General features: G+C 20.7%; 4 protein-coding genes across 4 annotated transcripts; 1 reads left to right on the forward strand and 3 right to left on the reverse strand.

Annotated features, from left to right (window-relative positions):
- Positions 1 to 3,123: 3,123 nt before the first annotated feature.
- Positions 3,124 to 3,622, reverse strand: SRAE_2000486100 (Netrin domain and Proteinase inhibitor I35, tissue inhibitor of metalloproteinase family and Tissue inhibitor of metalloproteinases-like, OB-fold domain-containing protein; the record flags this gene model as incomplete). Its single annotated transcript, XM_024643793.1, has 2 exons — positions 3,124 to 3,473; positions 3,511 to 3,622. 2 exons carry the CDS (start codon positions 3,620 to 3,622, stop codon positions 3,124 to 3,126), a joined length of 462 nt encoding a protein of 153 aa, XP_024509426.1.
- Positions 3,623 to 3,960: 338 nt separating this feature from the next.
- SRAE_2000486200 (Evolutionarily conserved signaling intermediate in Toll pathway, mitochondrial) lies at positions 3,961 to 7,282 on the reverse strand (the record flags this gene model as incomplete). The annotated part of the gene is made up of 3 exons (XM_024643794.1): positions 3,961 to 4,250; positions 4,375 to 4,644; positions 7,261 to 7,282. The coding sequence occupies 3 exons, from the start codon at positions 7,280 to 7,282 to the stop codon at positions 3,961 to 3,963; spliced, it is 582 nt and encodes a 193-aa protein (XP_024509427.1).
- A 2,084-nt stretch (positions 7,283 to 9,366) lies between these two features.
- Positions 9,367 to 10,295, reverse strand: SRAE_2000486300 (Conserved hypothetical protein CHP02464 domain-containing protein; the record flags this gene model as incomplete). The annotated part of the gene is made up of 2 exons (XM_024643796.1): positions 9,367 to 9,403; positions 9,442 to 10,295. The coding sequence occupies 2 exons, from the start codon at positions 10,293 to 10,295 to the stop codon at positions 9,367 to 9,369; spliced, it is 891 nt and encodes a 296-aa protein (XP_024509428.1).
- An 829-nt stretch (positions 10,296 to 11,124) lies between these two features.
- SRAE_2000486400 (Numb-associated kinase) lies at positions 11,125 to 14,611 on the forward strand (the record flags this gene model as incomplete). The annotated part of the gene is made up of 3 exons (XM_024643797.1): positions 11,125 to 11,302; positions 11,355 to 14,296; positions 14,348 to 14,611. 3 exons carry the CDS (start codon positions 11,125 to 11,127, stop codon positions 14,609 to 14,611), a joined length of 3,384 nt encoding a protein of 1,127 aa, XP_024509429.1.
- Between the last annotated feature and the right edge of the window lie 7,230 nt (positions 14,612 to 21,841).

Consider the following 21,841-nt stretch of genomic DNA (forward strand, 5'->3'; position numbering starts at 1 on the left):
TTTTCACAAAAGTTGTAACTTTTACAGTTATATAAAAGAATTTTATGTGTATAATTAACATATGAACAAAATATGGTCAACTGAATATTTTTAAAAAAAAAGAATGCTGAAGAATTTTCATTAGTTGCATGCCATTTCATTGTAAATTTAAATTAATTTTTAAATTTTATAAATACAAACAAAAAGTTATGCTTTTATAAAATATTTATATAAAAAAAATTTTTATATAAAAATTTCTTCTGTAATCAATGAAGTTATAAAATCATAAATCATTACATAATGAATATAACATCAATTTCATTTAATTTAATAAAATATATTTATAATAATTAATATTATTGAATTTATATCACAATTAAACATGGAAGACTTATGTATTTTAATAATATTATTTCTATTTATATAAACTATAGTATATAAAAATAAACTTGAGAAAAACAAAATTAATAAAATGTTGTAATATTTTAATTATTATAAAAAGCTTAAAATTTAACAAAAATTAATCTATTTTTATTAATTTTTTAATAAATTTCTAAATCTTTTTAAAATAGGTATTATTACTATAAAAATCTTATATAAATTAAGGAAAAATTACTTCCAAAAAATTATTTTTGTAAATTAAATTTTTAAAAAAATTTTCTAATTTAAAAAATCACTCTGATAATGATAAATACATTCATTTGTACAAAAAATAATTTTTTCATTAAGATATTGTAGTATAAAAATAAACAAAAATAATTTTTTGAGGAAAAAAAAGCGGTTTGAGATATATTTTTAAGGCTGCAATTTGATATCAAATTCTTAAAAAATAATAACCTTTGCTATATAATATTTACTAAAACAAAAAAAAAATTTTTTTTCTAAAAAAAACTTATGCAAATTTTTGAAATAATATTAGTTAAACTAAACATTTTAAAATTGATAAAAAAAATTTTAGTTAAACATTTAGCATTTCTCTTTCGACTGAAATAAGTTCCATTTAAAAAAATTCTTTCGTTCTTCAGATATAACGAAAAGAAAAAGTGGTGTTTTTTTTTTAATTATTTTTTTAAACGTGATAAAATAAAGTTAAAATAAATTCTTTGAGATAAATGAAAAAGATTGCAGGGTAATTTTGATAGTTTCAGTTTAAAGAGAATATAAAAAAAATATATTGTGATTTAAGATGTGAAATTGGCTTCAGACTGATTTCACTTTGCAAAACTTTTTTTTATATATAAGTTTTACTAAAATTTTTTATATATTATTTGTGTATGTTATATTTTTTATATGTCATTTATATTTATTAATTTTATATATACTATATATTGACATTAAATTATATATAAAATTATTTAACAAGAAAAATTTTTTTTCAGTTTTAATTTGGTATAAAAAAATTCTTAATTAGTTTTAATTTTCTTTAGAGTACATTTTTCGATTTGTTGATAAAGTGAAAATTTATGTAGTTCTTTAAAATTTTTCAGTTAAAACTAGTTTGGCTTGAAATAAATTTACGGTTTCTGAGATATGGTCAAAAAAAAAGCTTTAAAATTTGAAAAAAATTTTTTTAGAAATTTAAAAACAAAAATTATTTATTACAACTATATTGAGAATTAATCTTTTTTTCTATTAATACACAAAGTTTAAAAATAAATAATAAAGATAAACGTATTAATTTTAACTATTCACAACAATTTTATTGCAAAATGTAATTTGAAATATTAGTTCTGTTTATGAATTACTTTATTACTATATAAAAAAAGATACAATAATATTACCAAACTACATTCTAATATATTCTTTAAGTACAATACTTTATATTTTTTAAATATGAAATATACATAATTTGATTTTATATTTTGTGACTTTGTAATACATCTAAAAAAATAATTATAATATGTATAATCTTTTTACAAAAATGTTTTATAATTTCAATAATAAGTTCGTTATTAAGAATTATAAAATTAATAATAAATTAATTTATACAATAAAAAAATTAAAAAAAAGAAATACTTAATAGAAAATTATTTTTAAATGTGTTTATATTTCAAAAAATATAAAAAAATGAATTTTTAAAATCTATACATAATTTTTATCTTTTTTTAATTAAAAAATTTAGCAAAATGTAAAAAAAATAAAGAAATATTTCTAATGATAAAAAATAACAATAAAATTACTATTCTAAATGTTTTTTAAATAAAACAAATAACAAAAATTCTTAATTTAATTTTTTATTTATATTACCAACATAAAAGAAAAAAATGTAAAAATATTAACTTTTTTTAAGTATTTTAAAATCTTTTCCTATTGTCATATTTTAAAAAAAGTTTATTTAAACTAACTATTGAATCTAAAAAAACAGAATAATTTTTTAATATTTATAGTTATCTTATATTTTTATAAAATAAAATAATTATAGTTTTTTTTTCGTTTGCAAAGTTTTTATATATAAATTTAAAAAAAAATCATTTATTTTAAAAGATTTTCTGTGTCTTAAAAAAATTTTAAAAAAGAAAAATTTATATTATCATTTTTAAAAAAATTCTATTTTTAAAAATTGTTATAATTTTTAATTCAGTCTATCTCATCACTTCAAAATCGTGAGTAAAACCGCAACTTTAGTCAAAAAAGCGCATTCTTGGTTAATATATAAATTTAAAAGGTATTTGAATTTTTTTTGACAAAAATTTATTTCATTGATATAATTAAAAAAATATATAGTTTACTAATCCAAGCCTTACAGAGCATTAAAATTAAAACTTAAAAAAAGTTTTTTTTGTTGTAAAATAATTTTTTCTATTTTAATTTGAATAATAAGCGTGTAAAAATGGTAGTTATCATTTGAACGATATAGCTTCAGATAAATGACGATTGTGCTATGATGATAATGGCTTACAAGTGATAAAATAATATGATATTATACTTGTGTATTCGTACTGTTTGAGCAAACTAAGTTTCGTTTTTTTTTTAAATTTTATTTCTTTTAAAATAAATAATAAGACAAGTTTATTTTATCAAATAATTTCTACAAAAAAAAGCATTAAAAAGAAACATACTTAAAGTTTATTTCTTTAATAATATTGAATTATTTTTACAATATATGTTAATTTTTTTATAAATAGTATAAATACTAATATTTATTTATTTGCATGGTTCGTAACTTTTCTTTTCTAACATTTGAAGATCTTTCTCCGAAATTTTACCTTTTATCATTGAATAAAAGTTTACGCTATAACATATACTTATTGATAATTTTTTTGTTTTATCTATTTTTCCCATAAGATAAATTTTTTCACCTTTTTTCAAGTTTGTAAATCCACATAATTCATGATTTGAAGCTGTATAAATATAATTTGAAAGCTTGATATTTCTTGGCTTTTTATAAATTTTCAAATGCTTTACATAATACTTAATTCCACGCATACTTTGTTTTAAAGGTTTACCATAACAATCTTTAAGACGAGTAACACCTTTTATTTGAACATGAGAAACTAAAAAAATAATTAAAACTTTTTTAATATAACTTACTAAAATCCGTGTAACACATTGAATCTTTTGGTCTCTCATATCGACATGAACAGTTATATGCTATTTGAAAAAGAGTTGAAATAAAAAGTAACAATAAAATGATTTTATTCATTATAGTTAATTTAAGATAATTCTGTTTTATTTTTTTTATATACTATTATTTATCTGTACATATTTACCTTTTTTTACTAAATTTTATTAAAAAATATTAGTTTATTTAGTGAATAAAAATAGATGTATAATTAAAAGAAAATATTTTTTATGTAACAAAAATATAAAATCAACAATGTTAATTTATAAACTAAATATTAATTTTTTTATTAATAGAATTTTTTTTATAAACTAATAACTTGCAAAAAATAAAAGTTATGTTTTATTTATATATTATTACAACAACCTAATAACAAAGTTAAAATTATTTTTAAAAAGATATACTCAATACATACTTATTTAAATAACATCTACATCACTTGTTTTTGAGCTAAAAAGTATTGTTGCTTTTTCTAAATTAGAATTATCGTCTTGAAGGTGCTTCATCCATGCCATAGCAGATTCTCTACTATTATCTTCAAGAACAGCTAAAGCTAAAATAACTTTTCCTCCTTGTTGATGAATATTTTTTGTCTTTTTAAATTCTTTTTCAATACCATAAACAATATCATCTAAATTATAATAAGAATCATTATCAAGAAGTGTTGATTCATTTTCTCTATATTCTGGATCAACACATGATAAAACAACTTTTTATTTTATGATCTGATAGATAAACTAATGAAGGTTCATCAATATTCAATGTTAATCCATTGTCTGAATGAGCTTGAACTAAATTAAATAGAAGTCATTTTTGAAGAGGGCTTTGAGCACTAACAATAAATGATACTTTGCCATTTTTATCTACAGATTGAGCATCTGAAATTTTTGTTCCTGCATCACGAGACATCATTTTTAATGCTAACTCTGCCAATTCCATTGCATTTAATTTCTTATTATCTATTTCTCGTTTATCTAAATATTTATTAGTATGCCTAATTTTTGGCATCCAATATAACATTCTCTTAATTTTTTTTGTAGCAAAATTCCATTGACCAAAAGTTAAAGCAACTATTTCATGAACATCTTTACCAGGTTGAACACCTATTTAAAAAAAAAATATATAATTTTTATTATCAAAATAATATTTTTTTTTAATTTACCATTCTATTTCAACAAGATCTTAGTGTAAATTGAACTCTTTCATATGTTTCAAAGTTGTTGATATAAATTCTACACTACCACGAAGATTTAAATTATTTTTATTTTCACAAAAATTTGCAATTATTACAGCAATATAAAAGAATTTTATGTGTATATTAACATATGAGGAAAATATGGTTAACTGAATATTTTTAAAAGAAGAATGCTGAAGAATTTCAATTAGCTAAATACCATTTCATTGTAAATTGAAATTAATTTTTGAATTTTATAAATATAAACAAAAAGTTATGCTTTTTTAAAAATATTTATATTTAAAAATTTTTATATCAAAATTTCTTCTGTAATCAATGAACTTATCATATCATAAATCATTACATAATAAGTACAACATCAATTTCATTTAATTTAATAAAATATATTTATAATAATTTATATTATTGAATTTATATCACAATTAAACATAGAAAACTTATGTATTTTAACAATATTATTTTTATTTATATAAACTATAGTATATAAAAATAAACTTGAGAAAAACAAAATTAATAAAATGTTGAAATATTTTAATTAATATAAAAAGCTTAAAATTTAACAAAATTTAATCTATTTTTATTAATTTTTTAATAAATTTCTAAATCTTTTTAAAATAGGAATTATTACTTTAAAAAAATTTTATTATAATTAGATGTTTTAATACAAATCAATTAATAATACTATCGTTTGTATATATAAATTTCACTTGAGATATAATAAAAAATGGAAAATGATAAAGAACAATAAAATGCAAAATATTATAAATGTAGATAAATAAAAATTTAGAAATTATTTCTGATGTAAATCATACCTCAAAGTTTTGAAAAAAGCCAATGTATTTTGTCCAATTGCTTTTTAAAATAAAATTCTTAATTTTTTATTTCTGTACTTAAAAACTTTTTTAAAATATTTTTTATCATATCTTGAGATTTAAAATACTTATGAAAATGAGACTAAGCTTAATTGAATTCTTGCAAAAATTAAATTGATAATCAATTATTAAATTTTAATTATTTGGTGCATAAATGAAGTCGAATTTTTCTAAAATTATCCTCCATTTTTGTCTCTAATTTTAACTCATCACAACTCCTCAAGTTTTACTTTTAATATAGCCTTGATTATTTTTAAAATTTTTTGATTTTCCAATAGCTATCAGTAGAGTATAGTTTCATTTTGAAATTCCGAAAAAAGCTTTTTTTTAGTACTCATGCTGAAGACCAAGTTGGTGATATTTAGACCAATTATGAATTTTGGTAAATTTTGTAGATTTTTTTATAGAAACATCTTTTTCTAGGCCAAATATTAAAGATAAATTTAGTGAAATTATTTCCATAATAATCTTATAAGTTTTAGATAAGATATTTAAAAGTCATGAACAATGTATATTTAGAAAAAATTTCCGCCTTTCACTGTATCTCGTTTCAAAATTCAGATATTAACAAAAAAATTTTTGGAATCAACTACTATTCAATTTTCATTTAGGGTCTACGTTCAAAAAATTTTTATATCTCCAACAGTTGCTAAGATATAAAAAATGATGACAAAGGAATTGGGCGCGCAAAAACACCAGACAATGTATCTCAAGAACGATAGAAATTTAGAAAATATTTTCAACGTAGACTATAGCTCAAATGTTCTTAGAAGTCTAGCGCATCTAGTTTCATGCTTCTAAGAGCTCATTTACTTAAGTTATGAGTTTCATACTTGAAACTTTTTAAAAATGCATTTTTCACTATATCTTAAAATCAAGAAGAGATACAAGGATGAGACTAGGTTTAATCGACTTCCCGCAAAAATCTGATCTAGAATAGTTTGTTTAATTTTAATATTTTCAATTATATCACGGAAGTCGGATTTTTTCAAAAAATATTCCCCGCTTTTGCCTCTAACTTTGACTCATCACAACTCTTCAAGTTTTACTTCTGATATAGCCTTGATTATATTTAAAATTGATCATTTTCCAAGGGCTATAAGATGAGTATAGTTTTATTTTGAAATTCCAAAAAAAAGTTGTTTTTTTAGTACTCATGCTGAAGACCAAGTTGGTGATACTTAAACCAATTATGAATTTTGGTAAATTTTGTAGATTTTTTTAAAGAAACACCTTTTTCTAGGCCAAATATTAAAGATAAATCGAATGAACCTAATCTCATAGTAATCTGATAATTTTCAAGTGAGATATTGAAAAGTCATGAACAATGAATATTTAGAAAAAATTTCCGCCTTTTGTTGTATCTCGCTTCAAAATACAGGTATAAACAAACAAATTTCTGGAATCAACTACTTTTCAGTTTTTATTTAGGGTCTACGTTCAAACCATTTTTATATCTCCAACAGTTGCTAAGATATAAAAAATGATGACAATAAATTGAGCGCGCAAAAATACCAAACAATATATCTCAAGAACGGTTGAATATTAGAAAATATTTTCAACGTAGACTATAGCTCAAATGTTTCAAGAAGACCAGCGCATCTAGTCTCATACTTCTAGGAGCTCATTTACTTGATTTACAAGATTCATACTTGAAACTTTTTCAAGATGCATTTTTCATCATATCTTGAGATCGAGAAGAGGTACAAAGATGAGACTACGTTTAATCGACTTTTCGCAAAAATCTGATCTAGAATAGTTGTTTTAATTTTAATATTTTTCATTACATCATGGAAGTCGATTTTTTTCAAAAAATATTCTCCAGTTTCGCCTCTAACTTTGACTCATCACAACTCCTCAAGTTTTGCTTTTGATATAGCCTTAATTATATTTAAAATTCATGATTTTCCAAGGACTATCAGATGAGTATAGTTTCATTTCGAAATTCGAAAAAAAGTTGTTTTTTTAGTACTTATGCTGAAGGTCAAGTTGGAAATATTTGGACCAACTATGAATCTCGGTTAAAATCAAATATATTTTTACACAAACAAGTTTTTCTACACCAATTTTTAAAAAATAATCGAATGAAACTAATCTCATAGTAATCTGATAATTTTCAGGTGAGATATTGAAAAGTCAGGAACAATGAATATTTAGAAAAAATTTCCGCCTTTTGTTGTATCTCGCTTCAAAATACAGGTATTAACAAACAAATTTCTGAAATCAACTACTTTTCAGTTTTCATTTAGGGTCTACGTTCAAACCATTTTTATATCTTTAACAGTAATTGAGATATAAAAAATGATGACAAAAGAATTGGGCGCGAAAAAATACCCGACAATGTATCTCAAGAACGGTTGAAATTTAGAAAATATTTTCAATGTGGACTATAGCTTAAAAGTCTTAAGAAGACCAGCGCATCTAGTCTCATACTTCTAGGAGCTCATTTACTTGAGTTACAAGATTCATACTTGAAACTTTTTCAAGATGCATTTTTCATCATTTCTTGAGTTCGAGAAGAGGTACAAAGATGAGACTACGTTTAATCGACTTCTCGCAAAAATCTGATCTAGAATAGTTACTTTAATTTTAACATTTTTAATTTCATCAAAGAAGTCGGATTTTTTCAAAAAATATTCACCGATTTCGCTTCCAACTTTGACTCATCACAACTCCTCAAGTTTTGCTTTTGATATAGCCTTAATTATATTTAAAATTCATGATTTTCCAAGGACTATCAGATGAGCATAGTTTCATTTCAAAATTCGAAAAAAAGTTGTTTTTTTAGTACTTATGTTGAAGGTCAAGTTTGAAATGCATTAACAATTATGAATATTGGTAAATTTTAGATATATTTTTATAGAAACACTTTTTCCTACAACATCTTTTCATAGAAAATCCAATGAAGCTATTTTTATACTAATGTGACAAGTTTCAGCTTAGATATGAAAAAAGTTAGAAACGATGAATATTTAGAAAAACTTTTCTCCTTTTGCTATGTCTCGCTTCAAAATTTAGACATTAACAAACGAATTACCGGAATCGACTATTAATCAGTTTTCATATGTAGCTTGCGTTTGAAATATTTTTATGTTTTTAATCGTTAATGAGATATAAAAGATGATGGCAAAAAAACTAGATTATGAATATTTATGAACGGTGGAAATTAAAAAAAATTTTTTAATGTAGATTATACTTTAAAAGTTTTAAAAAATCTAGTTCATCATGTTTCATTTTTCTAAGATCTCACTTACTTGAATTTTTTTTACAAACATGTTTTATTATATCTGAACTTTGAAAATTCTATGAACACAATTTTATGGTCAATCTATTTCTCGCAACAACCTGATTTAGAATAGTTATTTTAATTTTTTAATTTATCATAAAATTTAGATTTTTCAAAAAATATTTTCTTCTTTTATCTCAAACTTTGATCCGTCACAGTTTTTCAAATTTTTTTTTTGATATAGTCTTTATAATATTTTAAATTTACATTAATTCAATAGCTATCAGATGAATGTAATATCATTCTCAATTTCAAAAAAAAGTTATTATATTAATGAAATATTATAAGTAACATAAAAAATTTTTTTCATAATAAAAAGATTTTATTTAAAAAAATTTCAAAAACAATCGAAAAATACATAAAAATAAGTTCAAATAAATAAGAAATTTATACTGAATTTTTCTCACTTACTATGCATTAAAAATAAACCATTTTTCTTAGTTCTTCTGGTTATCAATATAGAAATATTTTCTTATTGAATCATTAAAAAAACAACAACTTTTTTTAATCTAAAAATATATTGTCAATTAAAATATTTCTTGCTAACATCGTAAGTACTCCTTGTACATTTTTTCCATTACTTATTGTTGGATAGTAATCCAAAATAATTGGTTCCTCACAAACCGGAACAGAAATACTTCTATATTTATTCCTATTTAACCACTGATGTAACTCACTTATTGGACCACATGCATCATATTTATCTTCCCCATATGCATTTAAAATAAGTTTATCACGATCATTTTTCATTTCTCGTAAAAGATTTTCATTTTGTTTAAATTTTTCTAATGTAGCTTTGACAATAACTTGTAAACCATTTTTTTTTCTCCATTCTATAACGTCATTTTTTGTTTTTCCAGACGTGATAAGACATTTTTTAACAAACAATCGGTAATACCGAGTTGATTTATGAGTAAAAAATTCTTCTTCCTTTTTCTTACCACATAATTGTGTTAATTTGTAATGTTGATACATTTGATCTACTGACATATATGTGATACCATTATATTTAAATTTACTTTTATTATAAACTATTGAATATATGTTGGAAGCATCGTATATAATAATAACCTTATCGGGAGTAATATCATATTTAACTGTTAAAAGTTGTGGATGCTGAGTTAAATCTATCTTTATATTGTCATCTTCATTTTCACTAATATTATTAGATGCATTCCCATATTCTTTATTCTTTTTACTTTCTAAAAATTTACAAATTTTATTAGAACTTTTTAGTTGTTCTGATGTTAAATTTTGCAAATTTGTACTATCATAGTTGTCATTAAAATCTTCATTATTATTTTCAGTGGTTGTTGATTCAGAATCTTCATTTAATTTGTTAATTCCATCTAACTTTTTATTTTTAATGCAAATTTTATTGCCTGACTTAAAAAAAGGCATTGTAATTAAATAAGCAATCTAAAAAAAAAATTTATTATTTAATATTCTAAAAGCAAAGTTACACAACTATTTACAATTTTGTGAAACAAAAAAGAACTGTTATGTGTATTAACATATTTAACATGATATAAAAAAAATTAATTTATTTCAATAACTTGGAAATAAAATTTTATATCTTTATATTTTTTTCTTCGTTCTAATAAAAAATAATCATTTATGTATATACATGTACTTTATTATAAAATTCATTTATAAGAGTACGATAAGTACAAAAAACATTTTCCTCTCTATATTTACTTCTATTTTTTCTTTATGTTAAACTACAAAACATCATTCTGCTTATTGACTCTTTCATCTATAATCATACATAAAATTTTTATATCTAAAATATAAATTTATTATAAAAATTTGTATTAGAATTCTCCATTATTTCAACATATAACTGATAAATTTTTAATAACAAATATATTTCATATATATTGTCAAATAGGTAATTTTTAATAAAATCTCACTAATAATCCTAAAACTATCTCTGTTTACCATTACTTGGAAAGTTGATTTACAATTGATAAATAAGGCTCATCATTGAAAGAGATTTATCATTAATAAATTTCATTATCGTCACAATTGTACATCTTATTGTATCACGCCTTGTAATTTTCATAAATTTGTTATTAGTAGTAATTAAACAAGTTTTCTCATATTGATTATAAATATATATTTCATCAAGTACTACAATTTCCTTATTTCTTTTAGATATAGAATTGGTTATTTATTTTATAAATTAATTATTATTAATATTTTACTAATACATTGAAACATTCTTATAATGGCTGATATTTTTAAATCAGCATTTGATTATCTATCAACGCAAACAGAAAATTTAAGAAATACTGTTGCTGGTTCTTCAACGTCAAATATTTTTGGGAAAAATAACCATGAATTAGTTGGAACTTTTGTTGAAATTGGTGGTCTTAAACTTATTATAAGAAATTTACTGGCAGAAGGTAAAACTTTATTACTTATTAAACAATATATTATATATAATTTTTATATTAGGAGGGTTTGCATTGGTATTTTCTGCTCAGGATTCTCAATCTAATTGGTATGCTATTAAAAGACAAATAGCTACAACCAGAGAAGCTGCTGCAAATATATTAAAAGAAATTCGTTTTCTTCGTCAATTAACATCACATCCAAATATTTTGAATTATGCTAATGCTGCACAATATAAAAATAGCTCAGGTTCTACTGAATTTCTTCTTTTAACAGAATTGTGTTCCGGTGGTTCTGTTATTGATCTTATGAAGAAATGTAAAAATTTGTCTCCAGAACAAATTGTTAAAATATTTTATGCTACATGTAATGCTTTATCTTATATGCATTCTCAAGTACCACCATTAATACATAGAGATATTAAAATTGAGAATCTTCTTTTTGATAAAGATGGTTTTGTGAAATTATGTGATTTTGGTAGTGCAACAAATAAGCAATATAATCCAAACGAAGATTGGAGTAGTTTAGATAGAGGAAAATTAGAAGAAGAGATGGCTCAAAATACAACTCCAATGTACAGACCTCCTGAAATAATGGAAATATATTCTAATTATCCTATTGGTGTTTCTATGGATGTTTGGGCTTTAGGATGTATTTTGTACTATTTATGTTTTCATAAACATCCATTTGAAGATAGTTCAAAATTAGCAATAGTTAATGCCAATTATTCATTACCATCTGAATCGCAATATACAATTTTTTATCCATTAATTAAGGCTTGTCTTAAACCTAATCCTATGGATAGACCAACATCAGATTATCTTAAAGAATCTACAATTACTTTAGCTAAATCTATGGGTGTTGATTTATCTAAACCTGTATCTGGAGTAGAAAATTATATTGAACAAATGGAATCTGTTCCTGTTGGTCCAAAACAAATTGTTACAAATACAGAAACAACTTCTTCACAAGGATCTGTCTTAAGTTCATTGAAAGGACAAGGAATAAGTTTGTTTAAAAATTTAAAAGAAAAATCTAAAGATGTTGTTCAGACAGTTCAATCAACATATGGTGGTAAAGGACCCGATGCAACTTGGGTTTCGTCTAGAATTTTATTGATACCTCTACCTGAAAATATTCCAGAGGCTTTAAAATCTACTGTAGATGAAAACATAAAATCTTATATTTATCAAGTATCTCAAGGGAAAAATTTTATTTTATACAATTTAGGAAATAGAACATTTAAATGTGATTATAAAGGGAAATCTTTTGAGGCACAATTTCCTCCTTTAAATAGTGGTGTTGCTCCTTCTTTAAATTATCTTTTTGAATTGTTAACAGATATCAGCATGTATTTATCACGAAATAACAATAGTATTTTAGTATTTGTTGGACCTGAAGTTTCATGTATTTTGATGTCTGCAGCATTAATAATTTTCAACAAAATTTTACCTACTGCAAAAGTAAGTGATATTACAAGATCATTATATAAAAGTAGAGGTTATAATGATGATGGTAAAAGAATGCCATTGTGTTATACAAGACAACTTGAATATATACAAACAATTGTAAATTGTTATCCTGACCAACTTCGTTGCCTTATTCATAATCATCCTATGTCTATAATATCTATTCATTTTTCTTCTGTTCCTATAGCTAATAGAGCTAAAACTGGTTCAAGACCATATGTTGAAATTTATAGTGGTATAACTAAATTATGGTCAACATTTAAAGATTATACTTTATTAAGAGAATATAATTCATTAAATGATTCTTCAATAACAATTGACCTCGAAGATCTTCCAATTCTCAATGATGTTACCATTGTTGTTAACCATGCTAGATTTAATAGAATGACAAATAAGATAACTAATGTTTTTATGTTTAGTTTTGGATTCTATTCTTCTTTTCATGATATAGGTAAATCAATTTTAGAATTTGACATTAAAGATTTTGATATTAACAAAAATGGAGAAGTTCTTCTTCCTCCTGATTTTAAAACAACACTTTCACTTAAGATTGGTCCAGTTGACAGAGGTTTTAGTATTGATAATTCACCTAATTTTTTAACATATGACAAATCATTATCTTCAATAATGAATGTTGTTAAAGATACACAAGAAAGAGATTATTTAGCTTCAACATTTATTTCAACAAATAACAATTTTTCACAAACAAATGTAAATGAAAGTAATTTATTTGAAAAAGATGTAGTAATAAATACGGATAATACTGTTAGTGAAAGTTTTTTTGATACATTATCATGGGAAAATGATACAAAACAGAAAAGTATTCCAAAACGTCCACCACCACCAAATATTTTTACTAATAAAGATAATTTATTTGATGATGCTGAAATTCATGAACGTCTTGCAGGTATTAGAGTTACAAAAGAGGAGGAAGCAGATGATAGTGAAAATTTTAAATTTGACTACGAAAAAAAAGAACAACCAAAAAAAGAAGAAAAGAAATTAGTTTCAGAAAGTTTTGATTTACTTGGTCTAGGTAATGAAATATCAACTACATATACATCATCTTCACAAATTCCTAATGATGATCCTTTCAATGTTTTTGCTATAACACCACAAATGACAGGAAATAGTATGGCAGTAAACTATGATGCAAATGATTTATTAAATTTTGATTCACCAATAACATTTAATAGAAATGCATCTGCACCAAATCTTGAAGCTAAAGATAAAAGAGACATTGATCCATTTGAAGATTTTATGGCACAAAATAGTTTTCCAACCACAGCAATGAATTCCAATGAATCACTTTCAAGAACAGCCACCACTTCAAAACCTAACTATAATAGTGCATTCTTTAGTATATCAGAACAACAAAAAATAAATATTGATAGTAAAAAGCCTAATTCCTCATGTACTTTTGATGATCTACTTTCTAGTCAGGGATTTAATGTACAAAATAAGAATGAAAATAAGACTTTAGCTGATATGAAAAAAGATGAAGAAAAAAAAACAATGGATCCAATTCAATTTAAGGTAATTTTTTTTTATTTCATAGTATAAACTAATGAAATCAAATTATTTTAGATTAAAAATTGGACATCTGGTAAAGAACGTAATATAAGAGCTCTCCTGGCTTCACTTAATAGTATTTTATGGGAAGGTGCATCAGCATATAAACAACCATCTATGGGTGATTTATTAGATCCAATACAAGTAAAGAAATGTTACTACAAAGCATGCCTTGTTGTTCATCCAGATAAACAAACTGGAACATGTAATGAAGTATTAGCAAAGGCAATTTTTACTGAATTAAATGATGCTTGGTCAGCATTTGAAAATGGTAATTAAATAAAAAATATTTTTAAATATATTTTTTTTTTGTTTTGCTATATATGAACATTTTACCTAGATTTTAATTCGATTTGAGATGAAAAAAGAGCATATTCTAAATATCTTTATATTATGTAGCCGAAAGTTGAGCTAATAAAATTTTTTTATCATTTTAAAAAATTGTTTTCTTTGAAATAAAAATTATGTTGATTGTCAAAAACAGGTTTTTTTCTAAAAAAATTTCACCTCCCGTATATATGATTCCAAGCATGCAAAAATGTTTTTTTTAATAAGTAATATTTTATTCAAAAATAAAAAATAATCCAAAAATTTTTTTTTCAATAAAGAAATTAAAATTTTTTTAATTGTTTGTGTTTTTTTTAAAAACAAAATTTAACTAAAATCAAAAAATATTCCTGTATATTAAAAATATTTATTGAATGATTATAATTTTATCATTTTTATTAGATACTGAAATAATCGTTAAAAAGTAATTTATTAATTCCTAAATAAATTAATATTTTTTTTTAAAAATTTTGTTTTTAACTTTTTTTTATATATATGAGAAGAGTTATAATTAACGTAGGTTGCATTGATTAAAATTATTCTAAAAAAATTGAAACAACTTTTTATAAAAAAAAAGATAAAAATATAAAAAATAAGTGAAAAAATTTTAAAATGAAAAGTAGTATTAAAAAAATTGATACAAATAATTGAAAATTACTATATTTTAAATAATATATGTATTTATTATAAAAAAAAACAAGTAATTCAGTAGACATTTATTGTTAACTTTTAAATACTAAATCTATATCAAAATTCTAGCCACAAAATTTAAAATAATATTTAATAACAATAAAGTTCAAACAAGTGGTTTTAATCTTTACTCCTACATATATCTAAAAATATTAAGAATTATGATTATAATTGATAAAAACTTTGGAGTATCGTTAAATATTTGCAAAATAAAAATATACTTATTAAATTTTTAACTATAATAATGATAAGCATATTGAAATAAAAAGAATAATTCATTGCAAAAATTTGATTCTTTAATTTTTGATCTTGACAAGAAAATTTCAGAAAAATTAAACTGATAAGAGAAAAAAATTAATAACATCTTTAATAATGTATATAACTAAAATCTAGTTTAACAAGATAATAAAAAAGATTTTTGAGTATATTACACCATGAAATCAAAAATTAATTCTAATACAAGATAAATACGGAAATTTAAAAATTAATAATTTATTATATAGAAAAATATTTAAAATAAAAAACTACATTATATAGTGATTATTGTTAATTTTTATACTAAAAAAAATTGAAATTATAAGGAAAAGAATATAAAAAATTAATGAATTCAAACTATGAGACTGATATAAAAACTATGAACTTCAAAATTTGTCAAGAATAATTAGAAATTCTGTTAGTTACAAGTAAAAATAAAATAAAAATAATTTTAAAATGTGTTATTGAATTTATATATATTTTGAAAAAAAAAAAAATTTTTTTTTTAAATTATCTTTAAAAAATAATAAATAAACTATTTTTTATGTTTTATTATTTTTATTTATTAAATTTTCTTAAAGTAAAAATTGAAGAAAAAAAAAATATTTTTTTGAATGTGAAAACCTTTCTATCTTTGATAAACATTATAAATGGCATTTTCTTATGAAATATAATGTATATTATTATAAATATGTATAGATATATATATATATATTTTAAGGTTTTTATTTTATTCTTCTATACTAGTGCGCAGTGCCTTCTTTTCTTAAATTTCGATTTGCCATTCTCTTTTTCAATATAAATAAATATATATATATATTTATAAGAATATGTATATATTAAATATATTATCCATCCACCCTCTCATCAGTATAAGGCCATTTTTTTTTCTTCTTCTCTAGAAGAAATATGTACACAGAAAATTTATAGTTATTCTGTCATTTTCTGTCAAAAGTATAACAGCGCTTTCTTTTCATCTATTAGGATGGTTGGAAAGATGAATGGGAAGGAAGAGAATTGAATACCATAGAAGTTTCCTTGCTTCTATGTAAGTCCCTTTTTTTGTTATGTTAATATGACATAGAGACACATTTTTAGCTAAAAATGTTACATTTTTGATTACCATATTATTAATTGTATAATTTTTGTTAATATAAAATAATGAAAATTTTTATTTTTTTCTATTAAAATTTTTTATATTCATTAAACAGTAGTTTTTCATTTTTAAATATAATTTTTTTTTTATGTCTACAAATATTAGAATGGATCTTTTATACCCACCTACAGAGATGATATAAGGAATTTTGTTTGTTGGGTATTGAATAAATAACCATTCATTGAAATGGCATGCCTTTAACAAGTTTATTCAATGGGGTCTGATAGAATGAGAATGATAAAGATATATTTAGGATGATAGGAATAAGACACTGTTGAAAAGGAATTAAATTTTTTTTTTTAGGATAAGTATAAAATTTAAAGTTAATTTTTTTTACTTCTCTTTTTATTAATAAAATATTTTAAAGTATTATTTATTAATGCAAGATTTATTTTAACTTCCTTTAAATTAGAAATACTATTAATTTTTTATTATTATACTCTTTATTTTTTATTATTTAGATTTTTAATAAATTACATATTTATGGTTTTAAGAAAGTTTTTTATGTAAACAAATATTTTTTCTTTTTTTTTTTAAATATTCACACTATTTTTTTACTCTTTACATATCATTTTTTTTTTGTAAAACAATTGTTTTGATGGTAATTTCTTATACAAAAATAATTTAAATAATATTATCTTTTCATATTTTAAAAATACTAATATACAACTACCTCTTTGTGATATTATTTTTATTAAATTTAACAATACTTGTTTGAATATTTTAAATTTACCATTAAATGAAAAACATATTACCTAGGGATTTTTTTGATTATCTTTACAACTCTCTAATATAATGATGATGTAGACTTTTTAATTTAACTATATATATTATTTTTTATATTTATCTTTTAAATATATATACCTTTTTAAAAGAATTTAAAATATTTTTTATATGAACCATAAATGTGGTTTTCTTTTTTTATATTAAATATTTCTTAGACAAAATATTTATTTTTAATATACCTCAATATGGAAAGATGTATTTATATATATTTATGCATGCTTTTAACGGATTACTGATAGATATATCAAAAATGAATGTGTATATATATTTATATGAAAAATATGGGTGGATGCTTAATATTAGTTATAATGAAAAGAGACATATATTTATATTTTATAATTTTATAGTTAAAGAACTATATTTGTGTAGATAAATGTGTATTTTTAAAATGCCATTCTAAAATTGGTAAAAAATAAAGAAGAGGAAATGAGTAATGATTAAAAGATAATCACTTTTAAAAATTTTGAATAATATAATTTAAGTTGTTTGTTTGTTTTTTTTTTAAGTATTTAGGATGTTAAAAAAAAGTTTTTTTAATTTTATAAAATAAATTGGAAAGTTTAAATAAAATCTGAAATTGTTTTATATTATTTTTGATTATCAATAAATAAATAAGAATATTATATTTGGTGCATAAGTAACTATAAAATATTTTATTTTTTATTTTTATATATAATATATAGTTAAATTATTAGGAAAACTTAATAAATTGAGCAGAAAACTAATGTATGAGTGTGATTTCAGCTTCCCATTAGCTAATTATTTTTCTTTTAACATGTTTTGGTTTGCCTAAAAATGAAAACTTTCATTTACAAGTAATTTTTTATTGAATAAAGTATTATACTATCAGAGAAGAAAAGAAAATAAATTTACATTATCATTACTTTTAACTATTAAGCTTTTTTCTTTATAAATTTTTTTTTCTAATTAATTTTCTAAAATCACTAATTTCTTCTTTATTTATCTAATATTTCTTTGAATGAAATATTTTATATTATTACTATTTAAAATTTTATTTTTATCATTAGTTTCTCATAAGAATAATATATTTTGATCAATTTAAATTTTTAATGGGAGTAGTTTTATGATGATATTTTATTTTTTTTACTTTAAAATTTTGATCTCACGTTTTAAACTATTTTTTTTTAAATATTCTAACAATGAGGTTAATTTTATTATTTATTTTATTATTTACAGTTAAATATTTAATCTTTATTTCTAAATCATTTATTTTTATTCGCTGTTAAATCATTGCCATTATTAAATAGATTTTACAAAAAAAAAAAACTGTAATATATAAAAGCAATAAAAGAGAAAAAAAATTTAATTTGTAGTGAAAATTTTTCAGAAATTGAAAAAATAAAATTAAGAGTTAGGTTTAACAATAATAGTATAATGTTATAAATTTTTTTTATTTTTAACTTATAAATTTTTTTTAATAGAAGATTGCCGAAGACTAAATGAGATGTATCTATGAAATTTAGAAAATTTTCTAATCATAAAATGTCAAAATTTTCTTCTTTTATTTATTTAATAATTGAAAAGTAAAATATTTCCATCATTATTATATTCAAAAGTTTGCTGACAAAACTTTTATTATAAAAATTCATTTGCTTTATCTTGTTATTAACTATGTTATCTATATAGGTATTTGCAAATTTGATATTATAATCATATATATTTTTTTAATATAATTATATGTTTATACGTCATTCTTTCAAATATTTCTAATTTTTCTGATATTTTGTATTTATTATCTTTATAATTTCATTTTAATGAAGACAGTATATCGTTAATTTTATTTACAATGAAAACTTTCTTTTGATTGTTATCATTATCTTGTTATAATATATTGAAGAAATAAAATATACCATTTATGTATAAATTATTATAAGGATATTACGTCATTTAGCTTTCAAAAGATTAACTTTATTAAGAAAAAAAAAACTAATTTTAGAATTGTATTATATATTTTAAACATTGATAAAATAAAATAAATTGCACATTGAACTAATCTTTTTTGGAAAGATTTTATTTAATGAGTCACGTTTTTTTTTTTATTATATTTCTATATTTAAGGACACCAATTGGTGGCATGTTTTTACATCAAAAAAAAATATACCTTGCAATATAACTAGATGCAAAATATTTCTATCACTTTTTAACATTTCGTATTATATTATCTTTTAATTAATTATGTTCTCATACTAACTACTAGAAATTACTATTATTTTTTTTTTTTTTGACTTACATACAAATTTATTTCTTTTCTAACTTATAAAATTTATTAAAATGTCTCATTTTATTAATTTAAAATTATTCTTTCTTTTTTCTTACCACCTTAAATATATTTATATATATATTTTCCTAACATTCTTATAAAAAAAAATTTTTTTTTTCTTTTATCAGCTCTTCTTATACAGAAATATAATTTAACTTTTAATTTCCTTCTTTTTTATTTATAAAAATAATATATGATTTACCATCAATAAGGGGGAAAAACTAAAATATATATGTATGATCTGATAAAGTGTATAACTAACTCATTTAATTACTTTTTTCCTATATTAAAAAATTATACATTAACTGTAAAAGTTTTAATATCACTAACAAATTCTTCATCGGTTCTAATAAATAAAATTGTTTTAATGTAATACTTATTTTTATTAATATATATATATATTATTTTCTAGTCAAATTATCGTTTAAATTAAACTTGTACAAACTTTAGTATTGATTTTGGTATCAAACTTTTTAGTATGCAAATAAAATATAACTAAAATAATATATATTTCCCCCATATAATAAATGCTTGTTTTACCACAAAAATATTAAAACTTTTTCTTTTTACTAAAAATTTTATTTAATGATTCTTTTCGTTAATATAATTTTTATATTTGAATTAAAGCCAAACATTTATCTAATAAATATTTAAGCAATAAAAAATAATTATTAGAATAAAAAAAAAATGTAGAAAATTAAGGTGACAACAAAATGATAAATAAATAAAACAAATAATAAAATAATAAAATATTATTGTATAAATTTTTATTTAATATAATTTTGATTTATTATATCAATTAGATTTTAAAATATAATTTATTTTTAAAATATAAAATTTGTATAAACCATCACTTGGTATTAGTTTCTTTTATAAATTTCATTTTCTGTATATTTTTTCCATAATATATTTATAGAACATAAATACTAAAAATAATATATCATTTTTTATATTGTTAATTTGTGAAACGATGGAGAAACATATAAAATATAAATAAATATTTAGTTATATTTTTAAGGAAATGTTATAATATGACAATTTTAATGCTTACTTTTTCTAATATTATTTCTTTTTTTTTTATTATAATTTTTATTGTACAGTTTTTTTTTTAAGAATTTTTCAATTTAAATAGTTAACTATTTTTTTTTAAATCTTTATACACATTCTAAATAAAATATAGTGTAAAAGTTATTTTATAACATTATTATTATTCATAAAACATCAACTTTTTTTTTTTACTTTGATTGACTTTTCTCACTTTACCCTGCCCTTTTTACCTTTTTCTAATTTTTTTCAATAACAATATATTTATTTATTCACTAAATATCACTATGTTATGTAATCAAAATTTCTTATTATTTCGTTATCTCAATGAAAATATATAGAATCTTAGTAATAATAATAATAATTCTTTTCTTAAAATGGATATTGACAAATTGAGACATGGAAAATGTTATTTAGAGAAAGTAAACAACTTATACTTGAGATTCTTTTTTGTTAACATTCAAAATTTTAAATTTTACTAGATAAATTTTATACATTCACTCAATTTTATAAACTTTTTATTTATACATATATATATCTGTAATATATATATTTATGTATATTTATAAATAAAAGGTAGAATTAAATAGAAAAAAAAAATTTTTTTTTAGTATAATAAAAATATCTTATTAATAATAAAATATATATTTATTTACAATGCTTAGCAAAAATTAATAGAAATAAAAATGGTTGTGATATATACTTTAAAAAAGGAATTAAATGTGTATTTTGTATCTGTTGTCAAGCATTTATATTTCATAACAGGATAAACTTTTTTAATTACATTTATACCTTTAATTTATATAAAAATATTTTTATGTTTATACACATAAAATATATTTCAAGAATTATTGTTATCATTATTTTATTATTTTTAACTAAAAATCACTACATAAAATATCTCTCGCCATACAAAGGGAGAAAACATTTAATATTTTATCATAGTACAAAAACAAAAATTTATGTTATA

Source organism: Strongyloides ratti (assembly GCF_001040885.1).
Source record: "Strongyloides ratti genome assembly S_ratti_ED321, chromosome : 2".
In the NCBI taxonomy this organism is placed as follows: Eukaryota; Metazoa; Nematoda; class Chromadorea; order Rhabditida; family Strongyloididae; genus Strongyloides; species Strongyloides ratti.